Source organism: Miniopterus natalensis, chromosome 2, assembly GCF_054644295.1.
Source record: "Miniopterus natalensis isolate mMinNat1 chromosome 2, mMinNat1.hap1, whole genome shotgun sequence".
Classification (NCBI taxonomy): domain Eukaryota; kingdom Metazoa; phylum Chordata; class Mammalia; order Chiroptera; family Miniopteridae; genus Miniopterus; species Miniopterus natalensis.
This window is the reverse complement of record NC_142082.1, coordinates 165,949,432-165,967,067: the sequence shown is the minus strand read 5'-3', so window position 1 is coordinate 165,967,067 and position 17,636 is coordinate 165,949,432. Positions and strand designations below refer to the sequence as shown.

General features: G+C 37.4%; 1 protein-coding gene across 5 annotated transcripts; it reads right to left on the bottom strand.

Annotated features, from left to right (window-relative positions):
* Positions 1 to 7,865: 7,865 nt before the first annotated feature.
* On the bottom strand, positions 7,866 to 16,336 carry CLEC7A (C-type lectin domain containing 7A). 5 transcript variants are annotated; one of them, XM_016221755.2, is made up of 6 exons: positions 16,234 to 16,336; positions 14,409 to 14,507; positions 13,651 to 13,788; positions 12,234 to 12,385; positions 10,521 to 10,639; positions 7,866 to 7,998 (listed from the first exon to the last, which is right to left on the bottom strand). In XM_016221755.2, exons 1-6 carry the CDS (start codon positions 16,334 to 16,336, stop codon positions 7,866 to 7,868), a joined length of 744 nt encoding a protein of 247 aa, XP_016077241.2. The 5 variants fall into 5 exon arrangements, with proteins under 5 accessions (XP_016077241.2, XP_016077242.2, XP_087670081.1 ...); XM_016221756.2 differs by lacking the exon at positions 13,651 to 13,788; XM_016221757.2 differs by lacking the exon at positions 10,521 to 10,639 and having other exon boundaries at positions 7,895 to 7,998.
* Positions 16,337 to 17,636: the final 1,300 nt, after the last annotated feature.

Here is a 17,636-nt window from a genome sequence, read left to right as displayed (position 1 = left end):
CTCCTTCAGCTCCCTGGTTGTGGGGCTTCTGTGCAGCCGGATCTCAGGAGGCTCAGAGTGATGGTGGTTCTGCATTTTAGTTGTAATTTTGATGTGTTTGCGGGAGGCGGCGGGTGCAGCTGTGACCTATGCCACCATCTTGTTTTCCAGAGGGTTGCTAATTTTAAATAAAAGAGGCAGGCCAGGCGTGGCTCAGTGGTTGAGCATCGACCTAGGATCCAGGAGTTGGAGGTTCGATTCCTGGTCAGGGCACATGCCCGGCTTGTGGGCTCCATCCTCAGTCAGGGGTGTGCAGGAGGCAGCCGATCAATGACCCTCTCATCATTGATGTTTCTCTCTCTCTCTCCCTCTCCCTTCCTCTCTCTGAAATCAATAAAGACATATTTTAAATAAATAAATAAATAGTCAGCCACATTAAGAAAGTGATATTTTTGCAGACTTGAGAGAGATGCAAGGGTAGGTCTTGAAAATTTCTGGGGTAAGAGTCAGTCAGATAAAGTGAACAGGCAGCTCAAAAGCTCTGAGGTGGAAGCATGCCAGCTATAGGTGAGAACAGAGAAACCAGTGTCCTAAATGGAATGAGTGAATAGAAGAGTAGATTAGCTCAAAGGAGGCTCAAATAAAGTAGGCCACGGGACTGTCAGATAGACAATTTAAAGGTCTTTTGCTTTTTGATTTTGATTTTTTTTTTTCCACTCTGAGATATATGAGAAATCATAAAGAGTTTTAGTAGAAGGCTGACATGATTTGCTTTAAATTTAATAGAATCATTGCTGTGTTTGAAAATAGACATAGAAGGCCAAGGTGAATGTTGGGAGACCACTTTAAAAATTATTGCAATAGCTCAGGCAAGAGAAGATGGTGTTTCCTCGTTACTCATCTTGAATTTACCCTTTAGACACAAGTTCAGCTAGCAGCTAGTTTCCCTTTCTGTCTCTTGGAAAAGTGTGGATGTTTTCTGTTCATTCCCATGTACATTTCCATGTAAGCTGTAGTATGAACATGTATTAACGTGTCAGGAATAGTATGCCCTAGACAGCCTAGAACGATCTCCCTTTACACCATCATTGTTGTCATATTCATGCTTTTATTTCTAAGGCATAGGTTATTGTTGCCTAGCCTGTCTGTTTTTGACAAGTACAGCTGGAAATTCAGCATCCAGAATTATTTTCCTGGATTATTATGATTCTTTCCAATCATCTACTTCCTCCTGGGGAATCAAGAAAAACCAATCAAACCAAAATCAAAATTCAAAGACGTGGCATCTCTTTGAAATTCCACCCTGTGACTTTTTTTTAAATTTTTTTTTATTTTTTATTTTTTTCCACTCCTTTTTTTTCTTTTTTAAAGCAATTAGGTGTTGTTGTTGTTTTAATGTTTTTATTGATTTAGAGAAAGAGAGGAAGAGAAAGCGAGCGAGAGAGAGAAACAATCAATGTGAGAAAGAAACATCAATCGGTTGTCTATCGCATGCTCCACGACCAGGGATCAAACCTGCAACCTGGGTATGGTGATCTGACTGGGAATTGAACCTGTGACCTTTCAGTGCACAGGACTATGCTCAACAACTGAGCCACATTGGCCAGGGCATCACCTTGTGTCTTAATTTAACTCTCAACCAGATTTATCTTTCCCCTTTCTTCATTTCTTTTCAGAGAGTGACGATAAAAGTTGGTATATTTAAAAACTTTAAATTCACCAAAAATCTCTATCTTCTTCTCTTAGATTTTTAAATATTTAAGATTCCAAATTTACTCTTCAATACACAACTACTCCAACCAGCTCTTCTCCAGTGCTAAATTCATCACTTTGGGGGAGATAGAAAATTGTGACAGTATTTATTATTCACAGCACAAAATTTGGAGGCCAACGTTTGTTTGATTGCCTTTTTTATTAAAGTGAAATTTGTATTACATGAAATTAACCATTTAAAAGTAAAAATCCAGTGAATTTGAAACAATTTCTGTTCACATATTAGTAAACATGGGAAGGCAATAAATGCCTCTCCAATAATCTGGAAATCCCCACTGGAAATAAAAATAGCACCAGTGGGAAAGTTTAAAAGAAAATAAGAAAGAAACAAATCACCCTATGAGAAAATATAGTTATGTTCCAATAATATCTTTTTATAACAATTACTAAGGAATTGCTAAGAACTGCAACACAGTAATTATAAAAAGTAATAAAATGTATTTTGCATTCAAAAACGTTAATAACTCCGTCAACCGAATTGGTTACTTTTTGATATTCATTACCAGATCTTTTTTGATTGATATTATTTAAAAAGGAGAAAGTAAAAATGTGTCATCAAAAGGTTTCGGTAAAAATGGCAGAGTAGGTAGATGCTGTGTTCACCTCCTCCTATGACCGCTTCAAAATTAGAACTAAATTATAGAACAGTCAACCTGGAGAGCCATCTGAGGAGTAGCTATAACTAAGAAATTCTATAACTAAGAATATAAAGAAGAAACTACTTCAAGACTGGTAAAAGAGACAAAGATGAGAAATGTGCTGGCCCCACACCCATTGTGTCAGTTTCTAATCAGGAAGGATATCTCAGCTGAAGAGGTTCCCCCCTGAGGAGATAAGGGTCCCAGCCCTATACTGGGCTCCCTAGACCATAACACCAGCACCAGGAAGAGGACCCCACAAAACACCCATCCCTCCAGGTGAGATCAAAGGCTGCTAGTAACCCAGGCATTCTCTTAAAGGACCACACACAGACTCACTCTCGCAGGCACTCACCCTGGGTTCTGGAAGAGGGACTGCAGCTCAGAGTCAGCAGAAGCATATGGGGAGAAACTGAATTGTGTGGCTTCAGTAGGGGGACTGGTGGGATGGCCACTATTGTTCCTGTGTTGAGCCCTCCTCTAATATAGCTAGCTGGCAGGCACCATCTTTCCTGTGTTGAGCTCTCCCCCACATGGCCAAGTCAAAATCTGCATTAGCCTGATGAACTCTACTTGCTCCACCCTCACTACTCCCTGAGACTCCACCCCACCCAACTCCCAATCCATCCCAGTCTCTTTTAGAGGCAGGCAGCCAGCCTTGGCCTATAACAGTCTTAAAAAGCTCTAGAGGAGTTCCAGTCAAGCTTGGAGGGCACCAGAGACATATGGGGAGAAACCCATTTGTGTGGCTTTAGGGTAAAGGCCACCATTGTCCCTGTGTTGAGCCCTCCTAGCAAATGACCAAATCTGAATCTGCATTAGCCTTGTGAACTCACTTGATCTACCCTGATGACTCCCTGAGACTCCAATCCACCAGAAAGGTCGTAGGCTCAGGCAGGTGGTGACTGGTCTTAGTGTACACTGTGACTTTTGATGAGTTGCCTCGGGCTCCACACTAGCACCAAGTCTGAATCTAGATTAACCTGACTAACTCCACCCAACTTGCATACCACCCCAGGCTTTTTCATAGGTTGAGCCTTACAGGCAACAGGCAGGCAACAGCAGGTCTCAGGGTGCCTTGTGACTTTTGCTGACCTGCCCCAGGCCCAGCACTGGTGGCAGCTGCCTTCTTTTCACAGCATGAACTTTCCCATGTGCATCCAGGTCCAGCAGAGGCAGCTACCAAGTGCAGATCATTTAGTAGCTCCTAACAGGTAGACCCAGGCCAGTCCCAGGCAGCATCTGACATTGGCCTGCACCAGAGACTCTCCCAAGAGGCCTCAGAACCAATACTCCCAATGGCCAGCTTCAAACCACATCAGAGCACCACCTGATTAGTGTGACAAATGGCACATCCAAAGGGTGGTCTAAGCAGGCACCACACACTACAGGGGCAAATCCTGCTCTGTCAGGTAAACTCCCACACAGCAACTCGTATGCTGTAGTCATGGCTAATACTCACAGCCAGTCATCCTGAGGATCAATCCCACTCACTGACTTGCCAACAGTAATCAAGGCTCAACTACAGCAGGAGGGTACACACAACCCACACAAGGGACTCTCCTAAAGCACCCAGCTCAGATGATCAGGGAGTGTGCACCACAGGGCAAGACAGGGTACCTACTACATAAGGCCACACTGTGAAGGCAGAAAGACTTAGTAGGTCTAACTAATAGAGAAACAAACACAGAGAGGAAACCAAAATGAGGAGACAAAGAAACATATTCCAAATGAAACAACAAAAGAAATCTCCAGAAAAATAACAAAATAAAATGGAGAAAAGCAACCTACCAGATACATAATTCAAAACACTGGTTACAAGAATGCTCAAGAAACTTAGAACTTCAACAGAGAGAGTAAGCATAAAAAAGGACACAGAAACCATAAAAAGGACCACTCAGAAATGAAGACTACAATAACTGAAATGAAGAGTATACTAGAAAAAAATCAACAGCAGATTAGATGAAGCAGAAGATCAATTCAGTGATTTGGAAGACAAGGTAGCAGAAAACATTCAATCAGAGCAGCAAAAAGAAAAAAGAATTTAAAAAATAAAAATAGTTTAAGAGACCTCTGATACAACATCAAGCATAACAACATTTGCATCATAGGGAAAACAGGAGGGGAAGAGAGCAGGGATTGAAATACTATTTGAAGAAATAATAACTGAAAACTTCCCTATCCTCGCAAAATAAAAGAACACATGAGTTCAAGAAGCACAGAGTCCCAAACAAGATGAACCCAAAGAGGCCCACAGCAAGACACATCATAATGAAAATGCCAAAGGTTAAAGACAAAGAGAGAATCTTAAAAGCAGCAAGACAAAAGCAATTAGTTACCTACAAGGGAGCACCCATATGACTGTCAGCTGATTTCTCAACAGAAACCTTCCAGGCCAGAAGGAAGTGCCTAGAAATATTCAAAGTGATGAAAAACAAGAGCCTGCAACCAAGATTGCTCTACCCAGCAAAGCTATCATTTATAATTGAAGGTCAGATAAAGAGCTTCTCAGATAAGGAAAAGCTAAAGGAGTTCATCACCACTAGACCAGCACTACAGGAAATGTTGAAGGGTCTTCTTTAAGAAGAAGCTAATGAACAAAAGAACCTGACGAACTAAATAGATCCAGAGACACTGATGCATGTAACAGATGATCATATTTCAGAGGAAAGAGGGAAGGGGGTGGAGGGTGGGAAGAGATTAACCAAAGAAGTTATAGGCATATATGCATAACCCATGGACACAGACAATAACAGGGTGAAGGCCTGGGGAGCAGGTGGGAGCAAGGTGGAGGAGGTCAATTGGGGGGACAAATTGGACACCTGTAATACTTTCAACAATAAAAATAAATTAAAAAATAATAATACCATATACAATTACATAAAATAAAATTTAAAAAACTTGGCAATGAATTTAACCAAGGAGGTAAAAGACCTGTACTCAAAAAACTATAAGACATCGAAGAAAGAAATTGAAAAAGATACAAATAAATGGAAGCATATACCATGGTCAAGGATAGGAAGAATTAACATCATTAAAATATTTATACTATTCAAAGCAATCTATAGATTTAATGCAATCTCTATCAAAATAGCAATGGCATTTTTCACAGAACTAGAAGAAATAATTCTAACATTTACATGGAACCACAAAAAAGTCCTGAATAGCCAAGGCAATCTTAAGAAGAACAAAGTTTTAGATATCATGCTACCTGACAGCAAACTGTACTACAAAGCTATACTAATCAGAGCAGCATGATACTGGCATAAAAACAGACATAGAGATTGATGGAACAGAATAGAGAGTCCAGAAATAAACTCATGCCTATGTGGTCAATGACAGAGGATAAAAATATACACTGGACTAAAGATGGTTTATTCAATAAATAGTGTTGAGAAAATTGGACAGATACATGGAAAAAAAAAAAAAAGAAATTAGATCACATTCTTACAACACAGAAGAATAAACTCATAATGGATTAAAGACTTAAATGTAAGCCCCCAAACAATAAAACTCCTAGAAAAAACATAGGCAGTAAACTGTCTAACATTGCTCTTAGAAATATATTTTCTGATACATCTCCACAAGCAAGGGAAACAAACAAAAAGGAATAAACAAATAGGACTACATTAAACTAAAAAAGTTTTGCACAGGAAAAAGAAAAAAAAAATCCAGAAAACAAGAAGACAACTTATTAATCAGAAGAAGATATTTGCCAGTGATACATCTGATAAGGGGTTAATATCCAAAATTTATAAAGAACTCATACAACTGAATAAAAAGACAAACAATGCAAAAAAAAGTGGGCAGAGGACCTGAATACACATTTCCCCAAAGATGACATACAGATGGCTAATAGACATATGAAAAGATGCTCAAAATCACTAACCATCAGAGAAATGCAAATTAAAACCACCATGAGATATCACCTCACACCTGTCAGAATGGCTATCATCAATAATCAATAAACAACAAGCATTGGCCAGGATGTGGAGGAAAGGGAACCTTCGCTCACTGTTGGTAGGAATACAATTGGTGCAGCCACTATGGAAAACAGTATGGAGGGTCCTCAAAAAATCAAAAATAAAACTACCTTATGACCCAGCTATTCTACTTCTGGTTATTTATCCAAAGAAATTCAAAACGCTAATTCAGAAAGATATATATATATATTCCTTATGTTCATTGCAGCATTATTTACAATAGTCAAGATATGGAAGCAACCTAAGTGCCCATTAATAGGTGATTGGTTGAAGAAGAGGTAGTACATATACAATGGAATATTACTTGCCATAAAAAATGAAATCTTACAATTTGAGACAACATGGATGGACCCTAAGGATATTATGTTAAGTGAAATAAATCAGACAGAGAAAGACAAATATTGCATTATTTTATTTGTATGTGTAATCAAAAGAACAAAACAAAGAAACAAACACACAAAAAAAACAGAAACAGGCTCATAGATACAAAGACTAGACTGATGGTTCCTATAAGGAAGGGGGAGATGGAGGGCTGGGTGAAAAGGTGAAGGATTAATAAGTACAAATTGATAACTAAAAAATAGTCCTGGAGATGTAAAATACAGCATAGGGAATATAGTCAATAGTATTGTAATAACTATGTGTGGTTCAAGGTGGGTACTAGGATAATCAGTGGGATCACTTTGTAAACTATATAAATACTTAACCACTATGGTGTAGACCTGAAACTAATATAAAATAATATTCAATGTCAACTATAACTGAAAGATAAAAATATTAAATTTAAAAATGTGACTAAACAGCAAAAAAATGAGAAAGCTTTCTTTTAAGAGCAGTTTCCCTACAATTCCACATGATAGATCAGATTAGTCAGAGATGTGGCAGACATGTTTTCTGGGCTATTTAATTGAGAAGATGAAAAAGATGGAATTCCTGCTTTTTATGGTGGTTTTGATCACAATCATGACCAGATTGATGAACAAAATAAAACATATCTCTGATTATAGTGAAACTGTTTTTATTTTTTTATTTAGCTGTTCAGAATTATATTGTGCCTTCTCTGTATCTGATGATGTACTGTTAAAAGTGGAGGAACAAATCATGGACACACACCAGGTGTACTCCAGCAGCACTTTTTAAGTACAAGAATGACTCTGGTACAGCCAGAAATTAAGATCTCCTTGAATCACCAAGGAATTCTGGTTAATTCCAGTTAAATGCCAAACCATTTATAGAATAAAAATTCAAGTTCTGCTATTAGAACATAGCAGAACAAGCTCCATTAGAACATAATATCGGACTATCAATAGAGTTAACCTGCAGAAATCAGTCTTTCCATCCTGTTTTTCAGCTAAGATTCAAGTTGGCTGAGCTCTTTTGATATCTCCAGCATTTATTTTGACCTCAGATACCTCTCGTTTACGTTTTGTTTTCTGCCCTCCTTACTATCCGATATACTTCACTCTGCTCCTCCATGTCAACACCCCCATCATTATACTGACAGCTTCTTCTCACATATACTGTATGCGGGCACACTGCAAAGCTGGTCATAAATTACTGACATGTGGATCCATACACAATTGTGAGATGAGGTTTCCTGGGTAACTGTGCTTCTGATTTGAAACCTGTTAAAATAAAATACAATGAGGTAAGTAGAACAAACATAAGGAATACTATCTACTGTTCACACAATGCTGAAATAAGTTGGTGACGATATTGGTGAAAAGTTTCTGAACTGTCTACATTATTGGAAAAGGAGACTTGAATTTAGATCGTATTAGTTCTCAAATTAACATATCCCTTATTATTAATAAATGACTGAAAAATGTTTTTTTATTAAATTTATTGGGGTGACATTGGTTAATAAAACCATACAGGTTTCAAGCGTACAACCCTAAAAACCATCTGCATACTGCACTGTGCACTCACCATCCAAAGTCAAGCCTCCTTCCTCCACCATTTCCCCCTTTTCCCTCTTCTCCTCCCATCCCCCTTTCCCTCTGGCAATCATCATACTGGTGTCTGTGTCTGTTTTGGGAGGGTTTGTTTTGTTTTTTTGCTTAATCCCTTCACTTTTTTCACCCAGCTCCCCTATGACAGTTGTCAGTCTCTTCTCTGTATCTATGAGTCTGTTCTATTTTGCTTGTTAGTTTATTTTCTTCATTACATTCCACATACAAGTGAAATCATATGGTATTTGCCTTTTTCTGACTGGCTTATTTCACTTAGCGTAATGCTCTCCAGGTCCATCCATACTGTTACAAATGGTAAGATTTCCTTCTTTTTTATGGCCGAGTAGTATTCTATTGTGTCAGTGTACCACAGCTTTCTGATCCCTTCATCCACTGATGGGCACTTGGGCTGCTTATGTTTTTAAGAAATACTACTAGTTGCATAAAATTAAAGCTTCTGACAAAAGAAATATTCTATAGACAGCTCTTTGCTTATCTCTCAAACTCTTACTTAGAAGTATAATTATCAAATAAAACAACAGTTTAGTGAAGTTATTATTGGATATATTAGTGAGTAGACCAAGAAGAGTTATTGCTGGCCAGCTTGTGAGGTTCAGTGGTTGAGCATCGACCTATGAACCAGGAGGTCATGGTTTGATTCCCGGTCAAAACACATGCCCTGGTTGAGGGCTCGATCCCCAGTAAGGAGCATGCAGGAGGCAGCCAATCAATGACTCTCTCATCATTGATGTTTCTATCTCTCTCTCTCCCTCTCCCTTCCTCTCTCTGAAATCAATAAAAACATATTTAAAAAAATTATAGCCTTAAATGTACATATTTGAGAAAAAGGGTGAATTACAAGAGTTAAGCATCCATTAAAAAAAACCTGTTGCCCACACACACACACACACACACACACACACACACACCCCAATAATAGAAACATAAAAGGAGAATATAATTTCATATTGTGCAGATATTAAGAAAAAAACAAATGACAATTGCAGTAAGGAAGATTTTAACACTTAGTGATGGTTAATTTAATATGTCAGCTTGACTGGTCACACCCATATTCAACATTATCTTTGATTGTCTATGAGGATGTTTCTGGATGAAATTAGTGTTTGAATCAGTGAACTCAGTAGAGCACTTTGCCCTCTCCAATGTGGGTGGGCCTCATCCAATCTGTTGAGTGCCTAGATAGAACAAAAAGGCGAAGGAAGAAAGAAACTATGCCTTTCTTCTCGCTTCACTGTGTGAGCTAAGACATCTCAGCTCAGCTCAGCTTTTCTTGCCGTACCACTGGGTTTTATACCACCCGCTCCTCTGGTGCTCAGCCCTTTATATTTGGAGTGAATCATACCAAATTCCTGGGTCTCCAGCTTTCAGAGGGCAAGTCATGGGACTTTTCAGTCTCCATAATCATGTGAGTCAGTTCCTCATATTAAATCTCCATATGTGAATTCTTCCTCATTGTGTGTGTATTAAGGATCGCCACAGAAGATCTATATAGATCTCCTATTGGTTCTGTTTCCCTGAAAAACCCTGATTGATACCCATGCAATGGGGAAGAATTTGTAACCATGCAAGTGTGAAATGTTTAAAAGAACTTTATAAAATATGCAATGCAGTTGCTTTTATAATGAATGATAATAGTATGTATTACATGTTTACTCTGTGCAAGACACTGTGCTGAGTGATTTTACTTTTATTTCCTTTATCTCAAAATCCTAAGAGGTAGCTACTATTTTTATTCTTATTAACAGATGATGAAAAAGAGGCCCTGGTAGGTTTAAGCAACTCATCCAATTTCACATGTGAGTGGGCTGATTATTGATTCAAGCTGAGACATAACTCTGAAGCCCATGCTACTAACCACAGTTTCACACTAACCAACAGTGACTGCTCCTTACTGAACAACATCAAACAGGTGGCAGATGCTCTCCTGGTGAAAAAGCTGAGGGAATAATTGTGTCAATAGCACTAGATGGCAGCTCAGTTCTTTTCAACTATAGAGTCCTCTACCACCCTCTTCTTTTCTTTTTTTCCCCAGCTTACTTTTCTTTCTCCCCATTGCTATTCATGGTTGTCTTTCTCTTTCTTATATATGGTCAAAAAATTCAGATTCTTAACTGCTTGACATGCTCTTCCCTTTCTGAGAAAGGGTATGAGACTTTGTCTCTCTAGATACTTACAAGTTAGAAGAGAACTCTGAGCCATCCTCCCAGAGCCATGGTCCTGCAGTCTGAAGGCGGGAGAGCCCTATCCAAAATGAATTATCAGGTTGGGAAGACATTTGCTTTTGTATAAATTCCTGTAGGGAAACATAAATACAAATACATGTCAAGAAGAGAGAGAGACAAACAGAGATGATAGAGATGGAGTGACAAAGACAGAGAAGAGACAGAGAGATGCTCTTATAGACACTGGGACAGAGACAACATATTGAATCACCTTTATGAAGGATGCATGCATACACTGGCATCAGCCTTGAGAGAAGTGCCAATTCTTGAATGCCACTAAGTGTCTCAAAAGGCATATTTCATTTCTTCAGAGTCATTATTGTTTAATTTTCCACAAAGAATTTATCTATGTCAAAATTGTACTGCCTCCATTCAATCTACCTGACAAATTCCAAGGACAACAGGTCCCCTAGGCAATTTTCATGGATGATTGGTCACTATCATTTGCTCAAATTGAAAATATAAATTTATAAGACCTTTGTCAAGAAATGCTTCTCAGAGTTAGATGACAACTTAAAAATAATTTAGTCTAACTGCATGTTTTATGAACAAGTAATCTGGGGTTTAATGATGATATTTGAATTGTTGACAAATATAGTACATATTGTGGCAATTACAAGAAGGTCTAAAAGCCAGGCAGACTTCCAGCTCCTTTCTTTTTCTTTGCCATACATGTACTTTCATTAATTCCCATGTGAACTACAACTGTTGAGTAAGATAAGACAGAAACAAAAAAATTGAGAGTAGTGAAAATTAATGTAGGAATTATAAATTGTTTAGATTTATACTGTAGAATGTTTCCTGACTACTAACCCTTCTTATAGCCCATCTACATTAGCGCTTTCATTCATGATGCATTGTAAGTCCCAACTTTTCTGTAAAACTTTTTATGTCCACAGGGCTCTCTCTGAATTCCTATTACATTTGTTGCCAATATCAAATATTTAACTTTTTAAAAAAATCTTCACCTGCGGATATGTTTTTGTTGATTTTAAAGAGATGAAGGGGAGGAACATCGATGTGAGAGAAACATCCATCAGTTGCCTCCCCTTTGCACCCTGACCAGGGATCAAAACCACAACCTAGGTATGTGCCCTGACCAGGAATTGAACCTGCAACCTTTTTGGTGATGATGCTCCAACCAACTGAGCCACCTGGCCAAGGCCCAAATATGTAAATTTTAACAGCTGTTGTTTCTTTTTTCTTACAAATTATATGAGCATTGCAATATCAAGTTTACTTTTTAAACCCCTTTGCCTTTTCCAGTATCTTGTAAGGAGTAAATGATGTGTAAATGTATATTATCATTGCAGCTATTTTTCTTAATAATTATGATGGCCCTGGGGAAAATGTTCTATCACTGAATTTTAAAATTTATATCCAAACCCACAAAAGTGAGTAGTGGCCTGATTATTATAGCCATGAAAACTTGTAGTGTATTCAAAAGGATTTGTTTTAAAATATATTATGCTTACTTTTTAATTAACTAATTAAAATGAAAAGCATAAATTATAAACATGACCCACTTGTTGCATGCTGTTATTATAATTATGGAAAATAATAAAAATTACTTTTTCTTAGGGAAGATTATCATTACCTGGAATCTACCTCTATTTTTCTGCTTAATATAGACCACAGACAATTATAACTGAAATCTACACTTACCAATTCTTTTGAACTATCTATTTTCAGGAGATTAGAACCCAGTTGAGAGCATTGTGTTTTACTTCTATTCCAAGAATCCACTTTTGTGACAAATAGATAACAGCTATTCTCATGTGTAATCCAGTTAGGGGGACAAGAGCTGGAAAACACTCCTGGAAATAGAAGATAAATATGATGAGGTTCATATACCATTTTACTCTTTCAGTGCAAGCATCATCCATCATGAGGACACAATAAATAATTAATAAATTGCCATTAAAATATTCCATTTTCTATTCAAACTATAAGAATATGACTTTAGCCTGGCCAGTGTGGCTCAGCAGTTGAACATCGACCTATGATCCAGGAGATCACGGTTTGATTCCCAGTCAAGGCACATGCCCGGGTTGCAGGCTTCATCCCCAGTATGGGGTGTGCAGGAGGCAGCCGATCAATGACTCTCTCACTGTTGATGTTTCTATCTCAGTCTTTCCCTCTCCTTTCCTCTCTCTGAAATCAATAAAGACATATTTTTTAAAAAATGAGTAAGACTTTACAAAAAAGGCCATATTAAAATGCCCCCATTTATTTAAAGCTTAAAAATGAATTAATTATAAAAGTGTTTTAGACAGTCAACCTTCCTTTCTTTCTTGTCTATCATTCCTTCAAATTCAGCCCAGAACTCCCTTTCTTCAAAACTCTTAAAATAAATTAACTCAAAATCAATCATTGAGTTATACAGTAATTTCATGTTAACTTATTTTACAGGTGTGAGATCCATTTCAGAAGGCAATTTTCCAAATGAGAAAAGAATAAGAACAATTATTCACATTACAAAGTATTTCTGTTTTGTATTATTAGCTACTTGATACAAATCAGGAGGCAGGATGTATTCAAAGATGGAAAATTGAAGTCAAAATGTTGTCATAGTCAATTATGATGCAATTAGAAGTAAAGATCAAGTGTATGTAAAATTATAGTGAAATTACATGATGAAAGAAAAATAAATTTAACCAGAGTTTTCTATTAGGTCTGTCTCTTCTACATGTGTGTAATTTAGCCTCTTAATTCTCACCAACATTTTTCTTTCATTCTTATATCACTTTAAAATGTCAGTTCCCCAAGGGCAGAGAGTATATTTAAAACTATATGATCTCCTATAGGCCTAAACACATAGACAGGGATAAATTAGTTACTGCTTTGAGAAAAAAAAAAAAAATCTAGCTTAGAACTGTTCAGTCAAGTGCATGGGTATTTATGATAAAACTTTATTGTATATATGACAGAGGCATATTAGACTGAGATAATACTGATGTGTGCTTTCTTTGAATGTAAAATCACTGCATGTAAAAGTGCTTCCCCCCCCTTCCATGTCATAACAATAATAATTAACCCTCCTGGATCTAGAATTCCATTAATCATTTAACTTTGCCCTTGCCTGTGGTTGTGAGAGTCTTGGGAGAAGTCACACTCTGTTGTAAAGATGATTGTGTGGGTCGACTGTGATTCTCTTTATTTCTTGATGGAACATTGTCATTCTTCAATGGGTTGCTTCCTGAATTGGATCTCCAAATACCTTCACATACCAACAACAATAGTGACAAAAGGGTCATTCTATGTTTGAAAATTTAAATTCCAAAATCTATATTTTTGTTGTAATGTAAAGACTAATTCAAGATAGTATATGCACTCCATGTTCACTGCAGTCTTATTAACAATAGTCAAGATATGGAGCAACCCAAGTAACCATCAATAGACAAAAAACGTGGTACATATATACAATGAAATATTACTTGGCCATAAAAAGAATGAAATCTTAGAGGGTATTACCCGGCCGGGCATAGCTCAGCGGTTGAGCATCAACCTAGGATCTAGGAGATCGTGGTTTGATTCCTGGTCAGGGCACATGCCAGGGTTGCGGACTCAATCCCCAGTTGGGGGCGCGGGAGGCAGCCGATCAATGACTCTCATCACTGATGTTTCTCTCTCTCTCTCTCTCTCTCCGCCCCCTCCCTTCCTCTCTCTGAAATCAAGATATATATATATTTTTTTAATGAAAATTAATAGCACCAATTCAATAGGGTTAATACACAGACTAAATTAGATTATGCATGTCAAGCTTTTAAAAGAATGTCTGGCACATTATAAATGTGTGTTAAGTATTTGTTGTTGTTAACCTTCCCCAGTAGTACTCACCCATTGTACCCAGGACCACAGCTATCACCAGTGTTACCAAGCATAGGATTCCCAAACCTATAGCAATGGAACGCCAAGGAAGAGATGCAGCAAAAGATCCTGATGGAGTCAGAAGGAAAAAGACTGAATGAAGAAATAGGATGACAAGTGGATTGTGGAGCACTTCAATTCTACAAATCCAAATCTGTCAAATTCTAAAGTGAACCATTAATCATTGACACCCAGGTCATCTAGTTAGCTAGGTTTAGTCTGAATTTTTCCCCACCTTTAGCATGCCTCTTGGAGTTCTGGAACTGCCTTTATAACTTTGAACTCCTGATTTCAGTTCCACATTGATGTCTATAGGTCTCGACACTACCAGGATTCCTGAAATCCCACTCATTCTTAGAAGAGTCAGCTTACTGCAGGGGAAATAACCCTGATTACTAAGGGTGATCTACCCTTTTTATGTAGGAGCTGTATGACTTTGGGCAAATTACTTCCTTTGCTTTTTTAAAATTTCTCTCTGAGAAAAATGGGGCCATAACACTGAAAAGGATTATTGTGGGAATTAAACAAGCTAACACATGGAAAAGCACCTAGATTAGAGACTATTAGCAAATTATAGATAACTCACTGTCTGCATATATGCATAAACACACACACCACACACGCCTCCCTACCTCTTACATCATCCAGTTTCCCTCAACAGGTTGCCCAAGAAAAGAATTGTGTAAGTGGAGAGAGCAAAATAATTGTGCAATGTGAGCAACCAGAAAGCATAAGAAGCAAATTCTGATGCCAAAACCTGAGAATAATCTCTCTCTTGATAATAGGGAACTCATTTCATGTTAACATCACCACACCAAGAACATAGTTTTGCCTTTGACTGAGAATCCCAGTAAGAGCATTTCAGAGAGTTGTCAGATAGAAGAATTATGGAGGAGACTAAATGGCTCATTCTAGGAAGAGAAAGATCTCTTAATGCTCTTCTCTGTATTTCACTTCTTTTACATTTTGTTTAAGACTCATGTCTTACTAATAGGATCTTTTCATCTAAAACATATATTTTTCTTCGCTGGTATACAAAGAATTCTTTTTGTTTAAAAAAAAAAAAATCCAAATCAAGCACTTGCCACACACACACACACACACACACACACACGTCAGATTCAGGATTCTAAATTCTATAACTTTCAACTTCCCTTTGGCATTTACCACAAAATCACAAGCTTGTTTTCATCCGTCACTTATCTTCCATCTTTTCATTCTTCTCTTTCTTATTGCCAATATCCTGATGTGGTTTATGTACACACTTCTTTAAGTGTCCTTGACCACCGTTCTACAATTTCCTTCTATCAAACAAACAAGTCACTCCTATTGAAATTTTTTCATCTTTGCAGTTCATCATACTTACTACCAGCTCCCTACTGCTGACCTGTTTCTGTAGAACAGATGTTGTATTTTCTGTCATCATCATAATTAATTTAAATCAGGGGTGGGGAAAGTCCGGCCCACAAAATCATTTGGTCTGGTCCTGCCAAGGCAACTGCAGGCGGGACTCAAAATTCAATAAACAGCTTTTTTCATAGCTAGTCGTTAAGTTGATAATTTTGTATGGCCTGTGAATGTTATAAATATCCAAATGGCCCTTGGCAGAAATAATTAGTCACTGAATGTTTGCCATGAGAAAAGGTTTAGTGCACATTCAAATAATCTTCAGTGGCTTCTGAAAACCTTTTAAAATATATTAATAAAACCCCTACAATCACAAGCCTTCAAAGTTTTTCCACTTAAGTATTTCAGTTGATGAGAATGAAAATGTTGAAGGCAGAAAGAAAAATACCTTTCTCTGAGGACACAGGTCTCCTGGTGATGCCCCGAGAGCTGAACTGTAGTTGAGTATATCCATCTTCATCCACATTTGCTAGCTCAGAACTGTACTCCATTGCTCTATTGAGTTTCTCAACTTACACAGCCTTTGAAAGCTCTTCTCTCTCTTCTAAGATAACTGCCTGTGGACAAAAGAGGATCTATGAGTCAAACATGTGAGATACACATGGATTGAGCTTTAACAAGTTGAGCTTAAGTAAGTAGTCCAACCAGTTATCCAAAAGCAGGAAATGAAAACTATGTTGTAAGTTCCCATTTATATCTTTAGATCCTGTTTCTGAGACTAATGACTCTTAGGAAAATTATAAGACAGCACAATATATAGGTCTTTATTTCAGACCAAAAATAAGAAACAAAAATATTACTTTCTCTAATGCTGTTGTCATTATTCTCACAAATAAATTTGACATCATTAATTGACTTGACTTATGTAAACTATTAAATAATTTTGGTACCTTAAGTTCACCATTACTTTGTTTACTATACATTCATTCATTTATTCAAGTACTCACTCATTCACTAAACATATATTGAATGCCCATCTATTCAAATAGCAGGAACTGGGGATACAAGGATAAATGAAGAAACTCATTGTTTCATAGAGGAAACCTTCAGATAGGTATATGAAGGATACCATAAAGAGGTACATTGTTTTAACAACATAGACACTAAGCAAATTTCTTTGGGATTTGTCAGGGATTAATAATACTTTGTATTTATTAAACAGTTACTTTGAGCTAGGTACTCTGAGTGTGTTTTCTCATTCAAACCTAATTTTCCAAGTCCATGCGATAGCTATTATCTTTCCTATTTTTAAGTGAAAAAGATAAGACATAGTAGGACTTTTAGTCCCTTGCTCAGTTTTAGGAAGCTAATAAAAATATTGAAGCAAGAAATTAAACTAACATCTACTCTTGCTGCAAAACTCATGATCTTTTATGTTTTGCTACACTGCGTGCTCCACCAGTTCATACACTTATATTGCTAGTAACATTATGGAGAATTCTGGGCCTGAAATATTATACTAAATGTTTCTTTTTCTCTATTCCAATTGCCATAGTAATACCCTCTCCCCCAAAAAACACTTCTCATTGCTGGAAGCTAGAGAGGTACCCAAGTCATTTGCAAGACTTTGAAGCAAGCAGAATGAAGGAGGCATGTAATGTTCAATCAATGAGGACTGATTTCCTTCAGTAATCCTATTACAACACAGACAAGGACCCAGCTTGAACTGAACTCAACTTCCCCAAACCAAAGACTAGAGACTTTTTAAAGACTAGAGTGTGCTAAGAAAAAGTCACTGAGTGGCATTAAGGGGGCTAATCCATGTGACTAAGCCATCTGGGTTTATTAATT

Excerpts from the sequence above, each read along its gene's own strand:
- CLEC7A (XM_016221755.2), bottom strand. The coding sequence starts at position 16,336 with ATGGAGTACAGTTCTGAGCTAGCAAATGTGGATGAAGATGGATATACT. Across the intron at positions 13,789-14,408 it reads TGTGGTCCTGGGTACAATGG|GTATTTGGAGATCCAATTCA; the intron begins GTGAGTACTACT and ends TGGTATGTGAAG. Across the intron at positions 7,999-10,520 it reads TCAGAGTTCTCTTCTAACTT|GTTTCAAATCAGAAGCACAG; the intron begins GTAAGTATCTAG and ends TTATTTTAACAG.